We start from the raw sequence: 27,666 nt of genomic DNA, 5'->3' as shown, positions 1-27,666 counted from the left end.
TAAAACAGATCACCAGACATGTAGAATGGAGTCTGTGATAGGCAGAATTCCAAGACAGCCTCTACAACAGATCCCCATATCCATACCCTTGTGAGGGCAGAACCTACAAACTTGCTTCTTACCAACAGATAGGGCAAAGATGGTAAGATTTTGGAGATGCAATCAATGTTCCTATTCCGTTGGCTCTGAGTTAGTCAAAAGGGAGCTTATTCTGGGTGGTTGTGACCTCATCAGGTGAATCCTGGCTGGGCTTTTGTGAAAGGGACTCACAGCAGAGAGTCTCTCCTCCTGGCCAGGAAGCAGCATGCAGTCAAGACGTGATCTGCTTATATGGACAGGAAGCCTCTAGTGACGGAGGGCCACAAGGAACTGAATTTTGTTAGCAACCTGATGAGTGTGGAAGAAGACCCTATGCTCCAGCTGAGAACGCAGTCCAGGTGACTACCTGATGCAGCCTTGTGAACCCCTGAACAGAGGACCCAGCTAAGCTGTGCGCAGACTCTTGACCCAGAGCAACTGGGAGATAAGAGACGTACGCTGTTGTAGATGGGTAAACTTGCGGTCACTTGTCACAGAGCACAGAAAATGAACATACAGCTAAAGTCGCATTTAGAAGGAAATCTACAGTTTTAAATATATATTAGACTACGAAGTTGAAGATCCAAGCAAAATATCCATGACAGTAATACAGAAAAGTGACAGATTATTTTTAGTTGAAAATTGGGCTAATTCCAAACTTTGCACAAAAATGCAAATAGATGACAGCCAAAAATCTCGAAGAAAAAGGTATAAAGACCTGTTTTACCAGACATCAAGAATTTTAAAATCTTTAGTAATTAAGGCAATATGTTACTGATGTATGGACAGATTGACCAATGGAATAGAATGAAGAGCCCAGAAACAGACTCCGGTAAATATGGGCATTTATCGATGACAGAATTGGTATGGCAAATCAAAACAGAGAAAGAGGAGTTTTCAAGGAATTAAGAAAAAAACAAAAACGAGGTTATTTATCTTATCCTCTACACAAAACTTGATTCAAGTAGAAGACAAAATTTACATATTTTAGAACATAGCACAAAAGAAGATATTCACGACTCCAGGACAGAGAAGTATTTCTTCCACAAGACACAAAACCACCAACAATACAGAACAAAAACTGATACATTGCATTAGGATCAGAAAGATAAAGAGACTGTGAGAAAATATTTGAAACAGTTATAACCAAAGGATTAGCCTCCTGAATTTATAAGGGGATCCTGTGAACCAAAAAATGTTGGAACAATCCCATTTTTTTAAAAAAATGGGCAAATGATTTGAACAGGCACTTTACAAAAGAAATCCAAATGGTAAGCAAACAAATGAACCTCATGGAAATGCAAATTAAGCAACACCAAGTAGAATACCAGTTTAAGAACACATACATGTATCTAAAAAGGTAACTGAAATACATTTTTTTTTAAATTATTAACATATAATGTATTATTTGTTTCAGGGGTACAGGTTAAATGGATGGTGGGATTATGGGTGGATTGTATTCTTTGCCCTATTATTTCTCAAATTCTTCAGTGTTGCCTTTAGGATGTCACACACCCAGGAGATTTTTTGAAAGTCTCCAAGTCTGACAATACCAAATGTGGAGCCATCCCCCTGCTGCTGGTCAAAGCACTGATTGCTACAATCGCTTTCAAAAAGTGAGATATGACCTCGTAGAGATGAAGATGCACCTACTCCATATGCAAACAGTTCTACTCCTGGAGGTATTAGTCTCAAGAGATCCTACACATATGCAATGGGACAGATGTGTAAGAATGTTCTTCGTGGCTTTGCAAAAATCCAAGTGCCAGCAACAGCAGAAGAGACACACAACTGCAGTGTACTCACAGGATGGACTGCTATCCAGTAAGGAAACCAACCACAGCCATAGGCATCAACGTGGATGACTGAGCAAAACAAAGTCGCAAGAGAATACATGTATTATCCTAATGACTAAATAGGATTTAATACTTTGTTAAACTTTAATAAAGGGCACCTGGGTGACTCAGTCGGTTAGGTGTCTGCCTTCGGCTCAGGTCATGATCCCAGGGTCCTGGGGTGGAGCCTGCTGTCAGGTTCCCTGCTCAGTGGGGAGTCTGCTTCTCCGTCTCCCTCTGCTCCTCCCCCTCTGCTCATGCTCTCTCTCTCTCAAACGAATAAAATCTTAAAAAAAACCAAAACTATCATCAGTGCTATTCACAGTGTGGTCCACAAGGCCACACCCAACTGTTACTGGCTGAAGAAGAGATAAGCACAAAAAGAGAACGTAAGCATGCCTAGAAAGCAAGCAGTTACAAAGGCTGATAGTAATTTGATGGTGCCAAAATACTGAAGCACGTGATTTTGTATTTACACAAGTATCAGTTTGTGATGGTTTGGAAATTAAAGAGTGGCTTGAGAAAACTATTACACAAAACTGATAACACTATAAAGAAAAATAAGAAAATTATTTTCATTACCATCAGAACACTGGTTATGTCTAGGGAAGGTCAATGATGTGATCAGTTAAGGATACACAGAAGCTTACTACAGTGCAGGGAATGCCACATTTAACCTGAGCACTGGTTACACGAATGTACGCTTTACATTACTTCTCTCTAAATTATACATATTTAATAATTTCTGTATTATGTCAGAATTCACAATTTTAAGTTGAAAATCTTATTCAGGCAATATAATACCAATTCTTTAAAATATATACATGTATCTATAAAAGTAACCTAAATACATCCAAGTGGATGCTGGGATTGAGTGGATTTTACTCATTGAGCCATTCATTCTCAAATTCTTGTGTTGCCTTTTCTGTTTAAAGGAGTAGTAATCACTAGTAGTTACCAGTGCTAAAAGAGACTGTGCCAGGCCAGTGTTACTTCTAGTCTATCTTGATTCCAGCCAGTAATATGATCACTTCTAGTATCTTATGGATAAAATGGGGCAATGTGGACTGAAAAACAGTGCATTTGGTGATACCATCCTTGTATTTCCTCCCAGATCTGGAAACAACCATGACAGAGAAGTTAGATCAAACATCACTTTTATTATTAACAAAATTAAAGAACATGTTTTTTCAATACGTAGCAACGGAGACTGGCTAAAAGCCCATATCCCTGAATTAGAGATTAATCCACTTAATCACTGGCCTAGTTAGACAACCATGGGCTTCCCCTGTGGGAAGACAGAGTGAAACTCCTTGGGGAGTAAGTCTTTAGATCCTGTAGTCTCGTTACTTCTAGCATCCTAGAATGTCTTGAGACTCTCCAAGTCGATTTCGCTTCACTACTTATGTAACATTAGTTGCTCATAGAGCTATCCTGTCTCCCTCAACTAAGTTAGGTTCCTGGGGGTCAGACTATCTTATTCATTTTTGAAACGTCTAGCAGACTATTAAGTACACAATAGATAAACGCTTTCACATTTGTGTTACATATTATTTAAGAGCCATACGAATAGAGGCTACAGTAAGAACTTCAGAACCTAAAGATCAAGAGACTAGAACTGGACCAATGAGAAAAACAGAGCTATTTATGAAGTGCTTATCTATGATAGGCACTAAGTGTTTCATAAATACCTCTCATTATAGTAGGTATTACCTTAGCAGTAGATGAAGAAACAGAAATACAGAGAATTCATAAAATCCTTTGTGTGAGGTCACACAACCATAATTTGAACTTGGCTGTGACTCCAAAGCCAAAAAGCCCTGAAGTGCCGTTGAGCTGTACCGAAATCAAGATAGCTAAGCCTTCCGAGATCTACCCTTAATTGGTGTGTGTAAGGCAGTGCTGCACAGTGGCTGGAGAGGGCTCTGGAGCCGGACCGCCACGGGTCACACTGCCGCTGCTCACGACTGAGGTATAGGAAGGTTCCTACGCCTCTGTCTCCTCATCTGTGAAATGGGAAGAATATCCTTAGTTCACGGGATTATCGCTAAGATGAAACATGTCGACACAAGTAAAATACTTAGCATAGCACCCGGCACAGGGTAAGCATTCAATAAATATTAACCTATGTTTGCTGTTCCTTCTCTGCTACTTTTGTTGAATTTTGCCCAGGAACCAGGATGTCCCCTATGACTGCATTATGAAGGGAAAGGAAAAGACCTGAGGAAACTTGGTATTGAACAACCTAAGGTTAATTTACTTAAAAAAAAAAAACCCACAAAAATGAAGAGCTTTTTAGGAAACTGAGGGCTTAACTCCTTTTCACCTAAACTTGCAGTAAGAAATGCACAAAGGTTAAAAAGGAGGTAGTTTAGAGGTGATATTCCTCTTCTTTATCTTTCTTGGCCAGTCCCTGAGATGTTTAAATGAAATACCAAATAAAAATCACTCTCTCCCAGGGCACCTGGGTGGCTCAGTTGGTTGAGTGTCTGTCTCTTGATTTCAGCTGAGGTCATGATCTCAGGGTTGTGAGATTGAGCCCTGAGTTGGGCTCCACGCTGGGTGTGGAGCCTACTTAAAAAAAAAAAAAAAAATCACTCTCTCGCTACAAACTGTACCCCAAGCTGCAAGTCTGTAAGGAGCTTTAAAAAGACAAATCCTAACAGAAACAAATGAAGTCAGTTTGTTGAAAGATTTTTTTTTTATTCTACAAGAATTGATTGGTGCAATCCTGGAGAACCAACATGTGTTTAGAGAAATTTTTCTTTTCAAAAGTAAATGAAAACCCCCTTTGAATTATTTATATATTAACTTGTTTAATTTTTTAAAACAATAGTCATAGGCTCTGCTTTGTCCTATTTAACTATAAATGTTACACATTTACAAACTGAAGCAAAAGTGGATGTACAGAGATTTAAATGAAATCTTTCAAAGAATAAAATTGCTTTTCAGTTCACTGTATTTTCAAAGTTGATTATCATATCAGTCAGGATGAAAGCTGTGAACCACAAACCATTTGTTTCTTTAATAGAAAAAAGAATGTTTAGATTATTAGCAAAGTAATATCTTTAAATGGATCTTCACACAGTTGAAATTTTAGTAATAAACTTGTGTATCAAGTCCTTTTCCATTATTTATTTTACTTTAAAAATATATACAGCTAGTGATGTTAAATATATATTCTGAGCCATCTGTCTAAACATAAATATTTGGGAAATTCAAACTGTTCCAACAAGTTATGAAAGGATTAAAGAAAAAAGATGAGCTACAAATTATATAGTAGGAGGAAGAGAGAAAAAAGGTCTTAACACTTAGGTCTGGATAGAGATGTATCTTCTAATTTACATACACATACCCGGTGGAGTATAGACAGCCATCAAACTTGAACCAGTTGCATACAGACTAGACCAAGCCTGTACTATTTTCTACAGTGGGTAACAGTGGTGATTTCAGAAATTGTAACCGATCTCAATAGTTTCATCAAGAGTTATTTGTAGTAACAGTCTAGTATCATGAAGTTTTGATAGGCACAGATCAGAGGACTACATTACCTATGCTAAACTCCGTGCACTGATGATACCTGACTCTGCCTCATTATGGTGTCAAGTGTCCGAAGTCAAGAGAGCAGACCGGTAGCCAGAGAGGAGGACACGGGACGCACGCCTGTGCTTATCAATCACATTAACGCTAGTGCTGAAAACGTGCAAATCTAAATCTAGAGGGACACTTAGAAAGCTGCAGGGCAACTCCACTGCAAGAACCCAAATAGGTAAATCTGCAAAATCTGAGACTTCCAGTTCCTGATACACAGTTTAAGGAGTTGCTATTTGGTCTTGGAAATTTTTAGAATTCAAGGGTTGAAAATGGTTCGTCCCTTGCTACACTGTGGCAACTGAAATTAGCAAGCATGACAACTATGAATTTGTCCTGCTCTTACACGCAGAAATGTATATGCTCTTTGAAGACAGTTAAAGACAGCTTAGCATTAAGAGTTAACTTCTAGTCCACAGTGATAAGTGACTCGAACTGCTATTCTATTCTAGCTATGTGCCACTTACCAGAATCTCTACAATAGGACAGTCTTGCTCAACACTCATCACTCTTGGGTGGGGGAAGGAGGCAGGGCAAAAAGCAGTTGCCTTTTTTTTTTTTTTTTTTTAACAGCAGAAAAGCTTTAAACACCTATAGAGTTTCGTATTTGTCTTGTATTCTCTTCTGAAATACCTGAACAAATCTGACAAATCGATCAGCTCAGTCTACACAAGTTATAAAATACAAACACAGTCTAAACCCTATAGTGTACAGAATACGCACTGTTTAATAGTCATTAAATGCAGTACAATCGATGAAGATGATCAAATGAGAAACACACGGCAGTCTAAAGTTTCAAATCGTCTTCAGGTGGCTGACCAGAGATTGTACAAATTACATGTGCAAGACAAAAACCAAAAACCAAAACCAAACCAAACCAAAACAAAAAAGAAAGACAGAAAGAAAAAACCAAAGCAACTAACTTCTCAGTGCATCACACCCATCAGGATAAAATATATGGCACTTTTACAATACGAATATTACAACTGTTAATTTAAGCCGGGAATGACTCAGACACTGAAGCCACATTAGGGCACGAACCAGTCAATCAAAATGTTAAAATAAAACAGACCACCTTTTTTCTTTGTAAAAGCACTGAAAATGTAGTAATGTGCAGATAACTCGCTAAAACTTTTCTCATTTCATTTGCCTCCCACTATAGAATCTTAAGTTGTTCTGTAATTACTCTACCTGTTTTAGCAGTCTGATTTTTAAGGCTTGTATAAACTGTTATGCTATCGAAACATACCATTTTCTCTGTGGTAAGCATGTCTTCATGAAAAAAAGAATGTACCTGCTTATAAATCACAGAATAAACACACAAAAAACCAAAAATCTGACATTTTCCAAGCTAGCAAGAAATAAATTTTACCATGATGCATCAATTTAAAGTTATATCAATGTTAACTAACGTTTCCATGGTGGCTTCCCCCCCACCCCCAAATTAAACAGTGCAGAATAGGGCCTGGGCTACGGTTAATCACTTTTGGTTTTCTGAAAAACAAAACTGCACTATAAACAATTAAAAGGCAATTTTCTTCCTCCACAACACACAGATATTAAATTGAAGGTTTTTAAAATATCCACTACCTATAAGAAAAGTACTTTTAAATGGCTAAAAGAAATCAAAATACCAGTTTAGTGTGCGAAGAGTAGGTAGAAACAACCGAGAAAAGATCATTGGTGCTGACTATTGAACATGGGGAGCCCAAAGTAAGTTCCGAAGTTTTTCTACCTTTACAAATAAAAAAAGGTGTCCTTTCCACAGCTTGGGGATATGCACTGTACATCCCCCCCACCGAGTGTATGAGTAAGGTTTAAAAATGTTGCCAACATTAAGTTCTTCGGTACCTAAAACTAATCAGAGGACAGCAATATCATGGTGGCGATGGTGCGTCAATTCTCAAAACGTAGTTAGGATCCGACTCGAGTTGTGGTGGTTCTCTTATCTGAGAAAAAGCTTTTCAGGAGAAATACCTGCCCTATGCTGACCACCAGGAGAATGAGGGCTTCCCCTACGGACCAGTAGGCCACTCTGGTATTTAGGTCTTCCGCTCGGCTTCGGCCTTGAGCTTCTCTCAAACGGAAATGAGTCTGATAGTCGATGACCGACTTTAGAGCTTCATGAATGGAGACACAGGCAGATTCCATCTAAAGAGAAAGATTTCCAGTTAGTATGGGTAATTCATCTTTCCATTTGATCTCCATTCCTCATTTGATCAGCTCACTACTAAAGTGGCACTCGCTCGCTCACGCAGGCAGGCCCGTGGTGCCAGCAACGCTGTCCTCCCAGCCATCCCCACCAGGACAACCGGTAAGGCCAGAGACTCGGCGAGGCGGCGGCTTGCCCCACCTCGGAAATCACAGCTGTGGCACCTGTAAGGGACCAGATGGAACGCCGAGCCAACAGTAGCAGAAACACTGATCAGTCACAGTTGGCGGTTACAGAATTTCAAGTTCAGATTCTTGCATGAAGAAGAATTAGGAAGACAAGAATGGCAGGTTGGTAAATTCGATGAAGAAGAAGAATACAAATCAAAGCCCAGATATATGCAAAAATAAACCAAGTAGGACACAAAAATACATTTAGTCAAAGTTATTAACTATTTTAAAAGCAGAGGAGTCTGCGAGTGATAGGTCAGAGCATCAATGTCTTTGTTTTTTAATTTACCAATTTGCTAAACATGTCTATGTCTCCTCCCTCCTGCCAGTCAAATGGGCCAATACAACTGTTCTCAACAGGAAGAAGTTTCAGTTGCACCGTGCATCAGTCTGTGAGTCTTCATCTGATGGCACTTTACCTTTCTACACATTCATCACATGATCTGCTTTGAGAAGGGTTAAATGTCTAAACCTTTTTTCTTACACATCACAGTGTAGTGGTTTTCTACTGCTGAAAACTTAATCCTAGTGATGAAATACTTTATTATTAAATTATACTTATTCTACATCACAAACCATTTATTAAGAATTTTAAAAATGATCTGAGGGTTTTTTCCCCTCATCACTAAGGAAGGAACATATGTTGTGCACAGCCACACAAAAGAAAAATATTTCTATGACACAGGACAGTGACAAGGACCACTGAGTGTGGGAAGCAGGGGGAGGAAGGTGGTGAACATTACTATTTTCCTGTATTCTGGAAAATTCTCCAGTAAGTGATGTTTATCTTAGCAACCTTCCCACGTTCCTTTTTGCTCCTCTCTCTCCTTTTGGACCCCAACATCGTTAAGCTAACTCAGTCACTATAATACCTGTATGTCACAAAGTTATTTGGACTCACATCTCCTAAAGTGTTTATAACTTTTACAGCTTCCTCCCTCCTTTTACTAATAAATCCAAAGAATCTCTCAAAAGATTCTGGGAATATTTTTTTCCTGCCTTAATTTTAGTGAAGGAATATAGACACTAGAAAAGAATTCAAACATTTAATAAAGTTCTGTCAAAGTATGAAAGAAATCATTTATAAAAACAGTCCATTAAAATGCTTCTAAAAAGTGCGAGTAATTATGTGGTCCACAAATTCCATGTACCTATTAGGATACTCGAACGTTTTTGCTGTTCTTGTTTTGTTTAGGCCCTTAGGAATCAAATATTAGTAGAGCTGTGTTAAAATGAATGACTTCTAATTTGTGGGAGGGGGCTACAGAGGTGCTTCCAGCCGATCTCTACTTTCCATGCATTCTCAGAGTCGTGAGTGGTACTAACCCTGGACGTATGCATAAAAGCAAGGATCTGACACAAATTCAGAATGGTTAAGGATTCCCCTAAGCCCAACCTGGAGTGAGGGTTAAGAAGTGCTGGATGAAAGAAAATCACAGAAATCAAGGGACTAATTGCATGGATTCATATAATTTTTGAGACAGAAAACGTAGGGAAAAAAGGGAAACGCTAAGCGGAAATGTTCGTATTCAAGTTCATATTCAAAAGAGCACAGTACAACAAACCCTCATGTCAGTAACAAGCGCATGGCTAATCTTGTTTCACCAACACATATTCCTCACCTATTTTCCTCCCCACTCCAATTAATTGAAGGCAAATCCCTTGTGAGTTATCATCTCAGCGGTACTCTTATACTTTATACTCATTTCTGAAAAGCAACGCTGAAAAGTGTAACCCCGGGAGCATTATCACACATCAAATAATCAAAAACAGTTTTTAAAATTTTTCAATAGAAAGTTAATGTTCAAATTTCCCCAAACATCTTTAAAAAGTTGTTTCCAAATCGGAATCCAAACAGCTCCGACACAATCATTTGGCTGATGTGTCTTTTAAGTCCTCTTGAATCTTTAGGTTCTCTTTCTGCTTCTTTCCCTTCCCATCTGTTGAAGAAATGGGTCCTCCGTCCTGCAGCATTTCCAACTTCCTGGGTTTTGCTGACCATATCCCCATGGTGTTCCTCCATCCTGTTTTTCTTATGAACTGGTAGTTGGAGCAAGAGACTTGAAGGGACTCAGATGGAATGTTCTGGGTGGGAACACCTCCCCAGCAATGTTGTGTACTTCATTAATGTGAAGACACCCAGAAGACACACAATGCCTAGTCATCTCTCCATCTGGAAATGGTCATTAGGTTTAGGTGGTATCAGTGTGATCCAGTCACTATAAACCTCCCCTCAGCCTTTCACGGAGTGGTTTTAGCAGTGACCGGTAATCACAATCTACTCCAGATCCATCGTCTTATTAATAGGTGAAAAATGGTGATTTACAACTCTATAATTTTTCTGCATTTATCAGCTGGTAATTTTCTTCTATTCCAAGGTGTGAACAGCTGCTTTGTAAGTATCACTACCGTATGAGGGACTTACTAGCTTTTGAAAGGAGAAAAATAAGACTAAGATAAAAAATGTGAGATGAATAAAGGAGATTAATGGATACTGACTGCTTTATTACCATGCATTCCTTATATTTACCTATTAAGGTTTTTAGGGCAAGCTACCTTCTTATTCAAATTAAAATTCATGAAGCTTAAGTTATAAACAAAGGCCCCAAAGAAAAATCTTTTTACAAAGCAAAGTGCCACTCATACAGGATGCTAAAATACAAGAGAACATTTCTAAAAGTATGAGCATGAATACATCCTGTTAATGCTCACAGGAGGTTTAGGAATTAAGGTTCTTACACATTATTCAAAACTGCCTCTATCACCACATGACTTTGGCCAACAGACTAACTAGAACCTGGGAAGAATGAAATACCAGTTTAAGGCCCTAACAAGTAGGTGGTAAATAATTCCTCTGGATATGTAATTGAGAATCTTTTAGATACAATCTAAGCTCCAACTATATTTAAACTAGAAATTAAAGAGCCTTCTTATCACCTGAGCAGCATCTGTCCATCGACTTTAAATTTCTTTCCTTATCTTTCTCTCTTTAAGGCCTTCTAAATAAAATCCAATCTATCTTTACCTTTCCTCTATTTTTTTTTAAAGATTGATTTATTTATTTTAGAGATGGCTGGGCAGAGGGAGAGAGATTATTCAAGCAGACTCCCCGCCAAGCCAACTCGGGGCTCAATCCCAGGGCCCTAAGATCAGGACCTGAGCCAAAATCAAGAGTCAACTGCTTAACCAACTGAGCCACCCAGGTGCCCTTTAACTATTTTCTGTTAGATGACTTACCACTAATCTTTAATATTTTACTTTACGTTACAGCAAACATTATTCTAACAGCAGCGTGAATGGACACTAAATCCTGGTATAACACTACCCTGTGGCATATTTACATATCAATTAAGGCATCATTTTGTTTCCAGTTACAGCAACCTGCCAGGTTATGAAGTCGCATCCCTCCATGACTTCAGAATGCGGGAGCATGTCCAGTCTTCCTAAATGTCCTTTCCCTCTGAAGTGACCCTCCTATTTCAAGGCTTATTTTCTTTACACTTAAAAGTTCATAAAATCCTTCAACAGTGGTTTTCACCAAAAATGTCCAAAGTTCTCTGTGAAATGCTTAATCTATTGTAAGAATTAAGACAGATCTTAAAGACTGTGTAAAAGTCTCAAAATTCTGTATTCGTCAATAAGTTAAGGCATATTAATTTATGCTCCACCCCTCTTTAAACACACCACTATATTGCTGACATTTTATTTACCTGGGTAAGAGCACTGACTCGGTTCTCGCTAGGAAACAAAGGTGGGTCCTCTCCAACTTGAAAATCAAAATAGACGGTTTTGTGTGTGAAAGTAGAAAATTCATTGCTGAAACAAAATTTGTATGTCCCATTTTTGGAGGCTGTGAAGGTAAAGCTATCATACTGTTTCTTCATCTCTTTGTATAACACATTACCATCGGGATCTTCTAACCGACAGTCTACATCATAGTGACCGCCAGTAATCACCTATGGAGAGAGAGAGAGGAAAAAGGAAGATATCACTGCAACTAACAAGTTTGAGAAAGCAATCAGATTTCCTGTTAAAATGACAATAAGGCTATCGACAAAGGACTTTCCCTATCACAGGCAATTTTACATTTTTTTCTTTCTAGCAATGGATGGAATTTGGAAGGCAGATGTCAGTTCAAGCTTTATAGAAACGGAACAAATTTCCTTGTGACAGCAGAGAGGGAACTAGCTAACCAGCCAGATGACTGTTCAAGTTAAGGGAGGGCTCTTACATCATTTGATTCTCCCAAGGACCCTACAAGAGAGGGTTTTCACCCTCCCATCTGACAAGCTGAGAAACGGAGTTAAGATAAGCAACCTACCCAAGATTGCTCATCTAGCAAAAGGCAGAGGCAGAACCTGAACTCCAAAGTCAGACTCTTGACCCTTAAGCTCACTGCCATGTAATATTTTCCCTCCCCAAATTTTCTCCCCTGGTTTCCTCTCTGCACCATCCAAGCACACACACGGATAGTATGGTGAAGTAGGAACGTAGATCGGTCCTTGGCATGCCACCCAAGCATGTTTCTATTATAGAACTTCAACTCATTTCACTGCCAAATTACGAACAGGTTTGTTTCGTAAGTGCTTCTATAGGTCAGTTATATGGAATTTGATACACATTTTGTTTTGCACTACATTATGAACTGAATAGGCTTGTGGGCTATTCGAAGAGTTTATCATTATTTTACAAACTTGTTCCCCAGAGAAACATTAAGGACTAAACATATTGTTTGTACACTTGTGATTAAAACAAAAACAAAAAAGAACAAAACAAAAGCAAACAAATCTTCCACTTATCTGGAAAGCTTGTATTATAGGGCAATCACATGTGAAAGGAAAGCCAGGGGTAAATGAAATGTTCTGAAGAGGATTCTGGAGCTGTTTTGAAGGGCTTATGTTTAATCAGTTAGAGTTTATAGGCCACTGGGGTTGCAGAGAAGGGAGGGAGATTTTTCCTGAGGTAACGGGACAGGCATAGTCAGAAAAGGATTAGGGAGGAGAAAAGCCTCCTTATAGGAGCAAGAATTAAGCGGGAAGAGAGAGGGAGGGACATAGTAAAGAAGGGGCGCTGGTTGCAAAGTTGGGAATGATGTGAGAGACATGGGTATGAGGGCTGAGATGGGGGCAGCAGGGGCACAAGCCTGTACTTTCAGGCTTGAACCCTCTTGGTTAGCGTAATATTGACATTCTAGGTCTGTAGGACAGAGATTAAACTTTGCACTTCAAAGAAGGACTGGCTGCTAATGTGACCTTTTGTCACTTAGGAGACAGGATGGATAACTGAACTAACTACAAGATCACTGTGGTAATTAAATGAAGTATAATTATGTACTTAAGGAACTGCAAAAATATGCAAATATTAACATAGGGATATAATGTTTCGACATAAAAAGTGTCTTAACAATTGGGCATTTACCACTTCTCCAAATGTCGACCACCTTTCCTCCAGGTGAAAATCATGACTTCATTTTTATATACCCAAGCGTTCACGTGTGGCCGCTGTACTTTGAATCGTCAAATGTGTTCACAAACGGAAGAGGACCAGACTTGATCACCATGCCACTTTTCCTCCATCAAACTTTAAAACAAATGATCTTATTTCAGATAAAAAGTACCCCTTCACAATCTGCCTGGTCATGGAAATTAGAAACTGGGAATCATCCCAAACTAAGTGTCCCTACTTGTCCAGTTCTCACAGAAATCTCCTGACGTTACTGCCTCTCTCAAATTCATCCTATCTCTTCCATTCCTAATCCACAGCCTAGACAGGACTAAAGCCACAACTTCCTAAAAGGTCTTCCCACAACCCGATCTCTCCTCCCTCTAACCCAGGGGTTTGTTCTCCACCTCAGCTCCCTTAGGGCTGGATAATTCTTTGCGGGAGTTGGGCAGCCTCTCTGGTTTCCATCCTCCAGATGCCAGTAACACCCGCCCCACATGTCTGGGGGGGCAATCTCCCCACCTCCCTATTTGCTTAAAACCTTTTCTCAATTCCTGTGGCCTCCAGAAAAATCCAAACCTGTTAACAATGCCACACCACTCCTCTGCACCTCCTTCAAGGTAGCCTCGGCACCTCTTTTATACCCTTCCTGACTCTGTGTTCCAAAAATAGCAGAGTGAACAAGTCTTTGTTCTACACCCGCAGGAACAGCGGCAGGTTAAACAGGTCCTGTCTGCTAAAGAATCAGGACCCACAATGACAATGCTTACCAATTTACAGCTTATTACAGGAAAAGAATATAAACGACCAGGGTCAAAAGCTGTCTCACAGAAAGAGGTTGGAAGGTTAGGTGTGGTCCTTTGTCCTCCCTCTCTCAGGACCGGAGCCAGACACAGACTCTTGGATTAGGAACCACCCAAGTGTGCAAGGAACACCTTGGAACCAGGGAGCCCAAAATCAAGGACTGGCTGGGTTTTTTCTATTTTGCTGGTCACATCGACATATTCCTACCATGGAACCAGTCTCAACAGCACGGTCTTTTCGGGGGGCAGTTTCACTAAGACTGTTTCATCATCAATCTCACTATTACCAATAAACAGTGCTGACAAACTGGTAAGAACCACCCCTAAAGCCCTTGGACCCACAGTTACAATGCAACACTATTACTCACTGTATTTGTGTGGGCTCAAGCTGATTTCAGGAATTGAGTCTCACAAACTACCTGCCTAGGATGTCCTTTCCCCTCTGCCATCTTGTAGAGTAACTCCTGTTTCTCCTAGACACAACTCAAACATCACCCCTCTGCCACCTTTCCCTGATGACCCCTCCGCCTCTGGCCAGCACTGTACCAAGCTGGCACTTTCACTGCTGCATTTAATACTATATGACTGTAATGTGTCCATGGAAGCTCCCGGAGGTTAAGGTCAGTCTTACTGATCTTTGGGAGGTGCTGTATATAATAAAGGAGTTAAGAATTTAACCTGGGACTGCATACTGATTCTGCTACTGGCTAAGTTTTGTGACCCTGGGTTTAAAGCTTTCAAAGCCTCAGCTTCGTAAGTAAAAAAGAAGTAAGAACTGTATCTACTTCCTATGGAGTTGTCCTGAGAATTAAGTAACATACCTGAAACACTTGGCATACTGTCTGCTACATAACAGATGCTAATTTTTTTTAGCCCAGAATAGTAGTGGTAGTATTCTCAGCACCAAGCACACTGTCTGACGCTGACACCTGAAATACACTCACACTTTTATACTACAATTCCTGCTATCTTGTTTTCTATCCCCTGGCTCTAATCCATGAAGTTCAACAAAACCGAAGGGTGATCCTTAGCCTCCCTCCCTTCACTCATAGAAGCCAAATCATCACCAAGTCCTGTTGATTTCACCTAACTTCTCTCCAATCCCTTCACTTTTCTCCTTCCCCACAGCTCCCACCCTAGAAGCCTGGACCACTCGAATAGGCTGTCTTCCACAGCCACTCTCCAACACTCTAATACTTTCTCTACCCCCACAAGTGAATATCCACACAGCTACCAAAAATACTTGGATCACAGGGGCGCCTGGGTGGCTCAGTCGTTAAGCGTCTGCCTTCGGCTCAGGTCGTGATCCCAGGGTCCTGGGATCGAGCCCCACATCGGGCTCTCTGCTCAGTGAGAAGCCTGCTTCTCCCTCACCCTCTGCCTGCCACTCTGCCTACTTGTGCTCTCTGTCAAATAAATAGATAAAATCTTAAAAAAAAAAAAAAATACTTGGATCACAGCACTGCACGGCTTACAACCCTCTGAGGGCTTTCCCATCTCTTAGGAAAAACTAAAATCCTTAACTAGGCCAGCAAGGCACATGGTCTGGCCTCTGACCTCCCTTCCTCCAGCTCCTTATTCCCAACTATCCTGGATCTCTCGATGGTCCTCAAGTACCCAGTCACTCTTGCAAAAGTCAGTCTTCCCTCACCCTCCTTACCAAAGTATTTACAACCAATCCTTTAGAGTTGAGCTTAAAATCACTTCCTAAAGGAAGCCCTCATCGGTCCCAAAGATCAGACCATTTTATCTATTTTCGGCTCTTAAAGCACAGTCTTTTTTTTTTTTTTTTAAAGATTTTATTTATTTATTCATGAGAGACAGGGAGAGAGAGAGAGAGAGAGGCAGAGGCAGAGGGAGAAGCAGGCTCCCTGCTGAGCAGGGAGCCCGATGCGGGACTCGATCCCAGGACTCTGGGATCATGACCTGAGCCGAAAGCAGATGCTTCATGGACTGAGCCACCCAGGCGCCCTTAAAGCACAGTCTTGATGAATGAGCAGGTACTAAGACAAGGGAAGGATGAGTAGGGAATCAAGAATGACGGCAGTGACCCAATCTATTTGGACCACTTCTGTAACCACCAGCACCTACCACTCAACAGCTGCTCAAATATGTTAAGTCAGTCTACCAAGAAAAACAGAAATGAAGACTGTTGTAACAAACTTAAAAAACCACACTCTGTGAAATAAAGTTTGTTTTCTATAAAATCCCAAAGACGAAAAGGGGCCTCTCACTGATCACAGCCCTTTGCAGAACGAAGTGTTCTACACTACACCTTTGGCAGGTGCTCATCCAGCCTCCAATGGAGCTCTTCCTATGACAGGGGACAGAATTCACCAAAAGTCCTAGGAACATCAATGGAAAAACTGAAAAGCAGTGGAATGAAATACTGGCAGTACTTCAAATCTGATTAAAGTGGAGGTGGGGGTCAGGGAGAGTAGGGGACCGGACACTGAGCACCACAGCACAGGAAGAACTTTTTTTTTTCTAAAGGATAGTCTTTTAAGGAGGAAAGTTCAATAGGCGTTAAAACGAAGGGCATTAGAGCATTAAGGAAAAGTCACAGCCACAGGAAGCATTTCTGGGATTCACTCATCTTCCTATCTGGTCTAAAATGGCTCTCGCCCCAGGCTTAGAACAGGAAAGGCAAATGCCCCGCTTCGGCTACCTAGAGGTGATTCCTCAGCCAAAGAATGGAAAAACCTCGGCAGGAGGGAGTCCGCAAGCAGGCTGCAGCCCCGGCCCCGGAACCGCGAGCTGGGGCCCCTGGACTTGGAGAGCACCGAGTACCTGGAACTCGAGGGTGCACTTGGTGCCCTGCGTGATGTCCTCGTAGAAACACTGCTTGGCATTGTCCGGCAGCTCGAAGGTGATCTCGGAGGCGCTGCCGGGCCCCGGCACCAGCAGCAGCAGCGCGAGCAGCCTGCAGCCCCAACGGCCCGCGGCGGCCGCCCAGCGCTGCGCGGACCCCAGCCCCGGCATCCCGAGGCGACGGCGGCGGCCTCAACGGAGCTGCCGGGAGACGCGGGGTCAGGTCTGCGCGGACTCGCCGCGCGCGGCAGGCCTCAGCCCGGGCGGCCCGCGAAGACGCACGGCAGAGTCGCTCCGAGCCTCGGAGAGATTCGGGAGGAGGGACGAGCCGCTGGGTCCCGGCGAGCGGTGCGCAGGGACCGTGACCAGGCGCCGGGAACGACCCACCGAGCAAAGATAAAGCCGGCAAAGCACGGGCGGAAAAAGGCCTGAAATGGCCGGAAGTGGGGCGAGTGCCTGGTAAAAGGGGGCGGGGCCTGAGGCACCTGCTCCAGCAACCCGGATGTGCTCTCCCCGGCAGAGGCGGAGAGGCGTTGGAGTGTGTACGTGGAAGCTCGCGAGACGTCGGCTTGGTTTCCGTCGGCGCCGGAGGCGAGGGGCGGGGCCATCGTAGTGAACGTGGCGGGGCGGGGCCAGAGAAAAGGGTGGGTCCCGCTGGTGTCTAGGTGGGGTGTGCTGCCCGCCGGTACCGCTTCAACCTCCCTGCTTCAGCGTTGGCTTCTGTACAATGAGGATAATACTACCTAACCCAGAGCATTATTACAAGGCTTCAGTACTTGCAAAAAATACCTTACTTTTTCATATTGTAAGCACTAAGTAAGCTTTCATTAAATAAAAGCAAACATCAGTTGAGCGCTCCTTATCATAAGGCACCGCGCTAAGCGTATTACACGTCTTTGGATCCTTCTGTACAGTCGGGTATTATGACACCTGTTTTAGTGATGAGTAAATTGAGGATCCAGAAAGTTGAGTGATGACACCCTGGTTTATGTTGGAGTGCTTTTAAAAAATAGTACGTAATAGGGGCGCCTGGGTGGCTCAGTCACTGAGCGTCTGCCTTCGGCTCAGGTCATGATCCCAGAGTCCTGGAATCGAGCCCCGCATCGGGCTCCCTGCTCCGCGGGAAGCCTGCTTCTCCCTTTCCCACTCCCTCTGCTTGTGTTCCCTCTCTCACTGTCTCTCTCTGTCAAATAAATAAAATCTTTAAAAAAAAAATAGTACGTAATATTAATAGTAACTAACAGGTGTTGATTTCTTAAATTATGCATTTTCTTGTGCATATAAACACAAATTAGGGATCATTCCGTTTTTTAAATAAATGACCATGGTGAGGCTCATGACTTGAAGATGATCAGCAGAGGGTGGTAGAGGGCTTTATGAGAGGTAAATAGAGCGAGGTGGGTAGGCGCCAGGCAGGGAAGTGAGGGAGGTGGGTGCAGAGGCAGGGTGGGGGTGAGGGGTGTTGGTAAGGGGAAGATGCAGGACCTCCAGTGTCTTGGGGTGCCCAAAGCCTCCGCAATGGGGAAAGGAGCCCTGAGGAGATAAGATTTGGAGGAGAGGGCGCCTGGGTGGCTCAGTCGTTAAGCGTCTGCCTTCGGCTCAGGTCATGATCCCAGGGTCCTGGGATCGAGTCCCACATCGGGCTTCCTGCCCGGCAGGGAGTCTCCTTCTCCCTCTCCCACTCCCCCTGCTTGTGTTCCTGCTCTCGCTATCTCTCGCTCTGTCAAATAAATAAAATCTTTAAAAAAAAAAAAAAAAGATTTGGAGGAGATTGCACCGTGGTGACAACTGGGCCAGAGACAGAAGCATTATTTGTGTCTATGGGAGGAAGGAAGAATGAATTTCAAAGTAGGAACATGGGTTCTATTTTCTTTTCTTTTTTTAAGATTTTATTTATTCATTTGACAGAGAGAGAGAGAACAAGCAGGGGGAGCAGCAGAGAGAGAGAGAGAGAAGCAGGTTCTCCGCTGAGCAGGGAGCCCGATGTGGGACTCGATCCCAAGACCCCGGGATCATGACCTGAGCTGAAGGCAGACGTCCAATGGACTAAGCCACCCAGGCGCCCTGGGTCCTATTTTCTAACTTGTGACTTTGCGCAAGTGCACACCACCGGATAGGCAACATTTTTAAAGTGTAACAATACCAGATGTTAGCCAGCAGCATGTGGAGCAACAAGATCCCTCAGGCACCGCTAGTCCATGTGTCATGTGATACAAACCACAAACAGTGTGGCATTATCTAGCAAAGCAGGAGATACATACATATGCCTAGAAATTCCACTTTGCGTATATTTTTAAGTGTATACTTTAGAGCAGTGCTTCTCAAAGTGTGCCCCAAAGACCCCTGGGAGCCTCTGAAACCCTCCCAGGAGCGTCTGAGATTATCGGCGTAGAGGTTTTTATTCATCATATATCTCAACCGAAACAACAAATAATGGATTGAAATAAAAAAGCAGGGGCTCCTGGGTGGCTCAGTCGTTGGGTGTCTGCCTTTGTCTGGGGTCCTGATCCCAGGGTCCTGGGCTCCCTGCTCGGCGGGAAGCCTGCTTCTCCCTCTCCCACTCCCCCTGCTTGTGTTCCCTTTCTCGCTGTCTCTCTCTCTGTCAAATAAATAAATAAAATCTTAAAAAAAAAAAGTAAAAAAGCAGATAAGCACCCAGCTCCTTGTATGAATCAAGATATTAAAGAGATTTACAAAAATATGCAGCAATATCACTCACCACTAAATTTTTATTTGGAAAATATAGCTATTTTTCATTTAAAATATGTTATTTATGTTGACATGTATAGCGGGTTGAATTGTGTCCCTTAAAAACACATGTCTGAGTCCTAACTCACATCTCAGTGAATGAGACCTTACTTGGAAATAGGGCTTATTTTTTGTTTTTTGTTTTTGCAGAAGTAATTAAGTTAAGGATCTAGGATGGTCCCTAAATCCGGTGACCTGTGTCCTTATAAAAGAAAGGAGAGGGACATTATGGACATGCCAACACAGACACACGGGGAGGATGCCATGTGAAGTCAAAAGCAGAGATTGGAGTGATAGGTCTACAAGCCAAGGGATGCCAAGAATTGCCCACAGCTACCAGCAGCTAGGAGAAAGGCCTGGAACATTCTCATGAAGGAACCAACCCTGGCAACACTTTAATTTCAGACATCTGGTCTCCACGACCCAGAGAGAAGAAATTTCTGTTGTTTTAGTTCACTACATTTGTGGAAATTTGTTATGGCAGTCTCAGGAAATGATTAGAACATGTAATGGGTTTATTATTGTTATTTTAAATGAATTAGATACGAGATGTTTTTAAGCGTCTCAGATCTCAATAACTTCAAATTAAAAATTTTTTTAATTACTTAATTTCATGTACTTTAATTTTTAAATTGTAAGATTCTGGGATCAAAATTTGCTTTAGAGAAATGCTCGCAGAAGTATACTGGGATACATATACAAGAATATTTAAAGCCAAAGCCTAGTCATAGTCCTAAACTGGAAATACCCTTAATATCCTTAAATTGGGGTACATTCATAAAATGGGACATGACATAACAATACGAGTGAACAGAGTACAGTTACTTAGGAGTTTGGGGGAATCTTATAAACATAATGCAAAATAAGCTAGGCAAAAAGGAGATCGCACATAACATAAAGGCTGACAGTAGGCATGACTAAAGGATGCTGTTTTCCCTAATATATGGTGAAATTATCCAAAGAAGTAAGGGGATGATTATCTCAAAAGTCAAGATAGTGGGGAAAGATGGGGTAATAAGGAAGAAGCAACACAAGATGGGGAAGGGGGGGTCCCTCCTTGCTGGTCATATACTCTTTTTCTTGAACTCGGGGGCCGTTATATGTATTTTCACTTTATAATTACTCATTAAGCTTATATATGTTTGATATACTTTTCTGTATGTGGGTTCGACTTCACAATCAAAGGAGAAAAAAATTAATATGCAAAAGTGGGAAGTGGGTGTGAGGGAAGAATTGTGTTTTTTGCAAGTCAACCTACCCAATTGGGTAAGGGCAGAAAAGGAATAAAACTAGATCCTTGCCCTTGGAGTGTTCATAATCTAGAAAATATACATTTGATTTTGTTCCAGATTTTGAGTTTTTTCCCTCATTTCTAAGAATTATTATAAGAACCAGTGAAGGTATATGCGAAAAAGCTTTATAAAATACACAAATTGGTACAGTCTTTATGTCGGATACACACACTTTCTAGAAACTACACAATATTACAAGAAAAAATAAACTATGATTTGTTCAGTTTACAGTGAACACCGCAATGGAAATTTTGACCCAAACTGTCTTTGAGCCTACGTGGTCTTAAATCCCTTCCTAATAGGAAATGTGGTGTCATGCAGTGTTAGGCAAGTTACCTAACCCTTCTGATGCCGTTTCTTCATTCATCAAGTGGAAGTAATAATACCTATTTTGTAGGTGGCTGAAAGGATTGAATGAAATAATATCCAAATAGCACACTTGAAACTGCTTGGAATGCAGTAGAAACTCTGTATAATTTCCCTTCAAAAGACTATTTTTTTTAAAGTTATCTTTTTTAAAAAAATTTATTTATTTATTTATTTGACAGAGAGAGACAGCGAGAGAGGGAACACAAGCCTGGGGGGGGGGGGGCGGATGGGAGAGGGAGAAGCAGTCTCCCCACTGAGCAGGGAGCCCGACGCTGGGCTCTATCCCAGGACCCTGGGATCATGACCTGAGCCGAAGGCAGATGCTTCACGGACTGAGCCACCCAGGCGCCCCCAAAAAGTTATCTTTCTTATGAGTTCTTATTATTGATTTGGGGTCTCCTCTTACTCCTGTATGTTACAGTATGAGATCAGATGAAGTAATCAGCTTAAAACTAACGTAAATATAAAATCAAAGCCATTTCACATTATGGGGCTTAAGAGTGGGGGAGGGACACTGCTATGACCTCTTTGGTGTCAGCATCAGATACAGATCAGGGAAGCTCTGGGCGGAAGCATTTGCCCATGCAGAGCTAAAGATGATGGTTTGGACAGCACCTCACACAAGCTAGTGTGTGAATAGAACTCATTCTATCTGGAAAATAAAAGGTCTGAGCTGGGTTTGCAGTGCACTGTGCATCCTCTCCTCTAGATGTGTAAGTTAAAATACATATTTTTTAAAAAGATTTTATTTATTTATTTGACAGAGAGACAACGAGAGAGGGAATGGGAGAGAGAGAAGTAGGCTCCCTGCTGAGCAAGGAGCCCAATGCAGGACTCCATCCCAGGACCCTGGGATCATGACCTGAGCTGAAGGCAGACACTTAACTGACTGAGCCACCCAGGTTCCCCTAAAGTACATATTTTGGGTGGCAGATGCCTGCAGATTCATTAGAGTGGGCTTTGATTTAGAGTGAATTTGGAGTAAAATTGTCTGCAGTCTTCAGATGGTGACAATTCAGAAAGTGAGGGATCCCTGCATTTTTGCCCAGCCCCCGTGGATGGCTCCCTCGTAAAGACATGTCTGATATCTCTGCTGTTTAAGAAAAAGTCCAATGGGCACATTAATTTGTTACTCTTCACTGTTCCTTAATCTATCTGAAGAGATAGCCACAGATATGCCCAAAGGACGCATATCCAGACTCTTGTGAGTACCCAAATCTGCCAGGACCCACACGGCGTATAATTTTTCCAAGGTAGCACTCAATTTGATGTTTAAAAATTGGTGTGACCTCTCCAGAATGTTGCTGCGAGTGACTGCCTACTTGATAGAAAGAACAAACCCGCCAGGAAACCCTGATGTTGGCCAACCAAGCAAGTCGCATGTATGTCTCAAGAAAAGAGCAGACACTGAGCCACTAGTCCTCAGAAGTCTCTCTCCAATGGAAATGGAAGGACAGAAGCCAGAAATCCACCTCACCGTACTGTCAGCGCTCAGAAAGCACTGAAGTCAGGCCAAGGTTTTCCCCTCTTCAAAGACAGTTTTCCACATTGCAGTTAAGATTTTGGGTCTTGAGCCTACTCTTAGGGCGCGATATTTTAAATACACAGGAAAAATGTTTCTGTGTTTTGAAAAACTGAAGCTGAAGACAGTCATCAACACACCACCGTCCTTGAGAACATCAATTTTGCCTTCTTCCCCAAAATGCAGGAAGCAACGGAGGAAGAAGCCCTACCTGGAAGCGCGCAGGTGGCGCTGTGAACACGCTAGGCTCTTAGATTCCTTTCTTCCCTTCATCTTTTACTCCTCAGCCGCACCAACACCACACCGGCCACTAGGGGGTGCTGCTGCCTTTCTAATATTTCTGCCCAGGCACAAGCCCCACCTGTTCCCTTTCTCCTGGGGGATTTGCAGTAGGAGTAGCACAGCTGAAATATTTAAGCTACATTTTGCTAAAGGTCCCAGGAAAACAGAGTGGAGATTAGGATAAAAGTGGCTTGTATGAATGGATCACAAAGCTTCTGGAAAGCCGGGTGAATAGATTTGGATGTTTTCCCAGCACAGAACCCCTGAAAAGTTTGAAGCATGAGAGAACGTAATTAGGATTAGGGTGGCATTGTAAAAGGAACATCCATCTGACTGCCATATGAAGACTGGGTGAGAGAGGTAAAGTATCACCAGCTGAAAGACCATTACAGTATCCCCGAGAAAAGATGGTGGGGACCAGAAGTCAAAGAATGTCGGCTGATGGCGGAGGGACACCTGTTGGCGGGGCGGGGGGGTGGGGGGGGTGTAGGTTGGAAGAAGATATGAGTCACTACAGGAGGAGGTGAAAAGATACTGGCCAGGGTGACTGAGCAGAATATAGAAGATGCTGGGGGACAAAAATGGAGAGGGGCTCGGGGGAGAGAGAGAGATTTGATTCATTGACTTTTCCTGACGTTGAGGAAATGTTTCCCTAAATGAAGCCAAGTTGCTCAGGTATTCAGAGTAATACTCAGGTATTCAGAGGCATCTTGATGCTCAAGCAGCTGGGACCTCCTGGCAGTAGGAGCAGAGGGCACTTACCACCGAGAAAACTGTAAGGTGGCATTCTGTGAATGAGAACCTCTGCTTTCTAGGCGCTGCTCTAGGTGCCTGGTTATAAGGTTGGTAAAGCAGCAACAAACTGATAACATTTCCACATCGGCTTCTGACCCCCAGAGTAAGGAAATACTGGTTTGAAATACCAAAAAGTCAAGCATCCTTATTTTTATTATGATTTTCTCCTTTTAAAAAATGCACATTGCAAGACAGAAAACTGTCTTTCCTTTGCTGCATTATTTGGCATGTGATAGGTGTTAAATAAATCTTGGTTAAAGGGATGGGTGGATGGATGGAGAATAAGAATGGTAAGTGTTTGGATGTAGAGCACCCACCGTTCAGGACCCAGGTCTTCCCTCTTATATTGTGACATATGGCAATCTTATTTTATTTATTTATTTGACAGAGAGAGTGAGAGAGCACAAGCAGGGGGAGCAGCAGAGGGAGAGGGAGAAGCAGATTCCCCGCTGAGCCCGATGTGGGGGATCCCAGGACCCTGGGATCATGACCTGAGCTGAAGGCAGACGCTTAATCGACTGAGCCACCCAGGTGCCCCTGGCAATCTTATTTTAACTACGGGAAAATACTAGGATTATAGAGCATGACATTTTCAAACAACTGTATTTACTGGCTTACCCTTAATCAGATATGATCATCTTTTTCATTTGTAGGAATATCGTGGTTGGAAACAAAATTACATTGACAAATGCAATCCTAGTTCATTTGCACTGTGCTTAACTGACGAGGCTTACAACACTCAATGTCCTTTATATCACTTTATATAACTGGATAGCAAGAACTAATAAAACAATGTCTTTTAGCTTAACATTGGCACTTGGAAAATAACACTGGCCGTGGTCTTGCTGAACGAGCCAGACAATGCATTATTAACTGAGAAGAGCCTAGTTAGAATATCCTTCAATAAGGTCATCCTCTATGAGCCTCTAAAGCACAAATTAATTTGGATTATACTGCCATATAAAATACATTAAACAGAAAAAAGAAGGCTAGCCTGTCTCTGAGCAATAGTCTCATTCTATTGTTATCACATGTTTATTTAGAAATCTAGGAATTATCCTTGATTTCCCTATTTTCCTCAGTATTGTTTGATTTAGTATTTTGATATTGAGAAGGAGCTCTGATATCTTCGATCTGATGCTTCTTGCCATATTGCCAATATTCCTTATTCCGTGGGTCAGGAACCAACCTGGAAATGCTATCAATTGTTGTTGCTACACCAACCCTATAATCAGGAGCTGAGGAAATGACTACAGAATGTATCTTGGGGGGCACCTCAGTGGCTCAGTCGGTTGAGCGTCCGACTCTTGATTTCGGCTCAGGTCATGGCCTCAGGGTCGTGAGATCAAGCACCCCAACCCCCCTCAGGCTCCACACTCTGCAGGGAGTCTGTTTGAGATTCTCTCCCTCTCCTTCTGCCCCTCTCCCCACTCATACTTCCTCCCTCTCTAAAAATAAATCTTAAAATATATATATATATATATATATCTTGGGCCCAGTTGGGCTTAGGGTGAGGCAGATTTGAATCAAAATCCTGTATTACTTGACCCCATACAACCCTGCTCTGACTGATGAATCACAGTGATGTTTGGAGTCCCCGGAATTAGTGTTAGCTAGCTAGCATTTAATAATCCTCAAAATTAAAATTATTTCTCCAAGTGTATGTTTCCAAGGTAAATGGCCAAGGCCCCAGGAGATGGGTTAGCCAGCATGATCATGGAAAGAAACTTTCTTAAGGATATCCAACAACTTACTCAAAGCATTCTGGGGTTGGGAACTGACTCAGGTCTGGAAGTAGATGAAGGTCCCTCTTAACTTTCACCCTACTTGGCGGCTGTGACTATATAAATCAAGTAGAACCTCATACATAGCTTATTGGTTCCCGTGGACCCCGTGAATTAACCACAACCAGAAATCTCTGCATATCACACCTGACTCTAGGTGTGATTAACAAACCTGCTCTTGCCTGTTACAATGAGCAGAACCATATTCTGTAGGGCACTGTCTTTAGGGACCCTCCTGACCCCAACTGAGCTTAGGGAGCCCATTTTCATTCAGCTTTTCCAACCAGCCTTCCCAGCTGATTAGGACAGCCAGTAAAGCATCCTTTAATGGTGCGGATGCTCTTCTCACCAATCTATCCAAACGGCAGGGGTGAACGTGTTCAAGGCTGCTGTGGGGAGAGGGGAGTTTGGAGGGATGCTTTCATATTGAATCCAACATGGATGTCTTCTGAAATCTTTGAATTCATTCCACAGCCTCAGGCAAAGGAACTTGTTGCCTTTTGATACTGTGTAACACATTTGTTCATGGCAGGCTTGTATTTGCCTGTCCAGCCATCAAACTTTTAGAATCAGAGCACCTACACTGAAATATAAACTATGGGAAAACTGAGCTCCTTCCAAAGCCATTTCCATGAATATTCTCCAAAAGTTTTTATGATGTGAGTTAGCTAATTCTCACAATTCTTTGTAACGTAACTCTCATTTTCCCTACTCTGGTTCTATACTTCACTCTGAGTTTGAATTCTGGTCACCAGCCAAGCCACAGTGGGACTTTGGGCATGACTGTTCACTTTCTTCTGCAAGGGAGGTGAGCTTCCCCATCAAAGGCAATCAGGGGCGAGTATTTCAGATTTGGGGGCTTCTGGATTCTCCAAGTCCTAAATGCCTCCTGATAATTGCTTTTCTAGTCATCAGGATCCTAGTTTTTCCCACACCGCCATCCTGATTTCCTTAAAAAGACATGGTGAGATGGTGAATTCAACTATTATAATAAGGCCGTCTAAGAATTCATCTCTGGGTTTGGTTTTCAGGGATTTTGGGCTCCATCAAGCACTGGAAGGGTTTAGAGTTTCATGCCGTGCTTTGAGGAAAACATTTTAAGATCTGAATGTGACTCTCTTTCACTTTATTATCTGGTGCCTTCAAGAACAATTCTCTGATCCCCATCAAGAAAAAGCCCAGAAGGATTATGTAATGTAGGTCAGATAATCACCTTCAGAAAATAAATATCATTAGACTAATCGCACACAGACCTTTCTGCAGAAATTTAAAAAACCCCAAATCTGCTTTTTGGCCATGCCCAGATGGCAATCAATGGCTGTCTGTCCAATATATAGATTTCTCAGTTGACAGGTGACTAAGCAAGAAGAAGAAAAATATTCACCAGGCATTTCACCAATGTTATAAGTAATATTGAGTTCATGTTTCATATTTTATACATTTACTTAATTCAGATGGAGAATAGGGTAAGCTTTTATTTTGAAGTTATGTTATTTGTGATGAAAATTAACTCAGTCCTCATTCCTCGCTCACTGGTTATAGGAGATGATATTAATCTTGAGAGCAGGTAAATTTGCTGAGCTCTCCTAATGCTTAAACCATAATAAGTTTTTAAGTGGCTTTTAGTTTTATTATTTTTTTTAAATTTTATTTTTTAAGTAACCTCTATACCCAACGTGGGGCTCGAACTCATGAGCCTGAGGTCAAGAGTTACTCGCTCCACTGACTGAGCCAGCCAGATGTCCCTTAAATGGGTCTTAAAATAGAGTAAGATGCAGCTTCTGAATTAGGCTCTACCATGCATATGTATATATTTGCTTTGAAAAATTCACTGCCGAAGTAGGACAAAGGAGAATAAAATAACAATAGCAAGATAGTGTGTCAGAGGTGGAGATGATGAAAGGCTAGGGTCCAGAGAGTAATTGCACATGA

General features: G+C 42.0%; 1 protein-coding gene across 1 annotated transcript; it reads right to left on the bottom strand.

Moving 5' to 3' along the window:
* Nucleotides 1-6,208: 6,208 nt before the first annotated feature.
* On the bottom strand, nt 6,209-17,391 carry TMED7 (transmembrane p24 trafficking protein 7). Its single transcript, XM_006736876.3, has 3 exons — nt 16,922-17,391; nt 11,597-11,842; nt 6,209-7,655 (listed from the first exon to the last, which is right to left on the bottom strand). Exons 1-3 carry the CDS (start codon nt 17,111-17,113, stop codon nt 7,419-7,421), a joined length of 675 nt encoding a protein of 224 aa, XP_006736939.1. The 5' UTR covers nt 17,114-17,391; the 3' UTR covers nt 6,209-7,418.
* Nucleotides 17,392-27,666: the final 10,275 nt, after the last annotated feature.

Source organism: Leptonychotes weddellii, chromosome 7 (assembly GCF_054177405.1).
Source record: "Leptonychotes weddellii isolate Sample4059 chromosome 7, ASM5417740v2, whole genome shotgun sequence".
In the NCBI taxonomy this organism is placed as follows: Eukaryota; Metazoa; Chordata; class Mammalia; order Carnivora; family Phocidae; genus Leptonychotes; species Leptonychotes weddellii.
The sequence above is the reverse complement of the archived record's forward strand: the minus strand, read 5'-3'. Positions and strand labels throughout refer to the sequence as shown.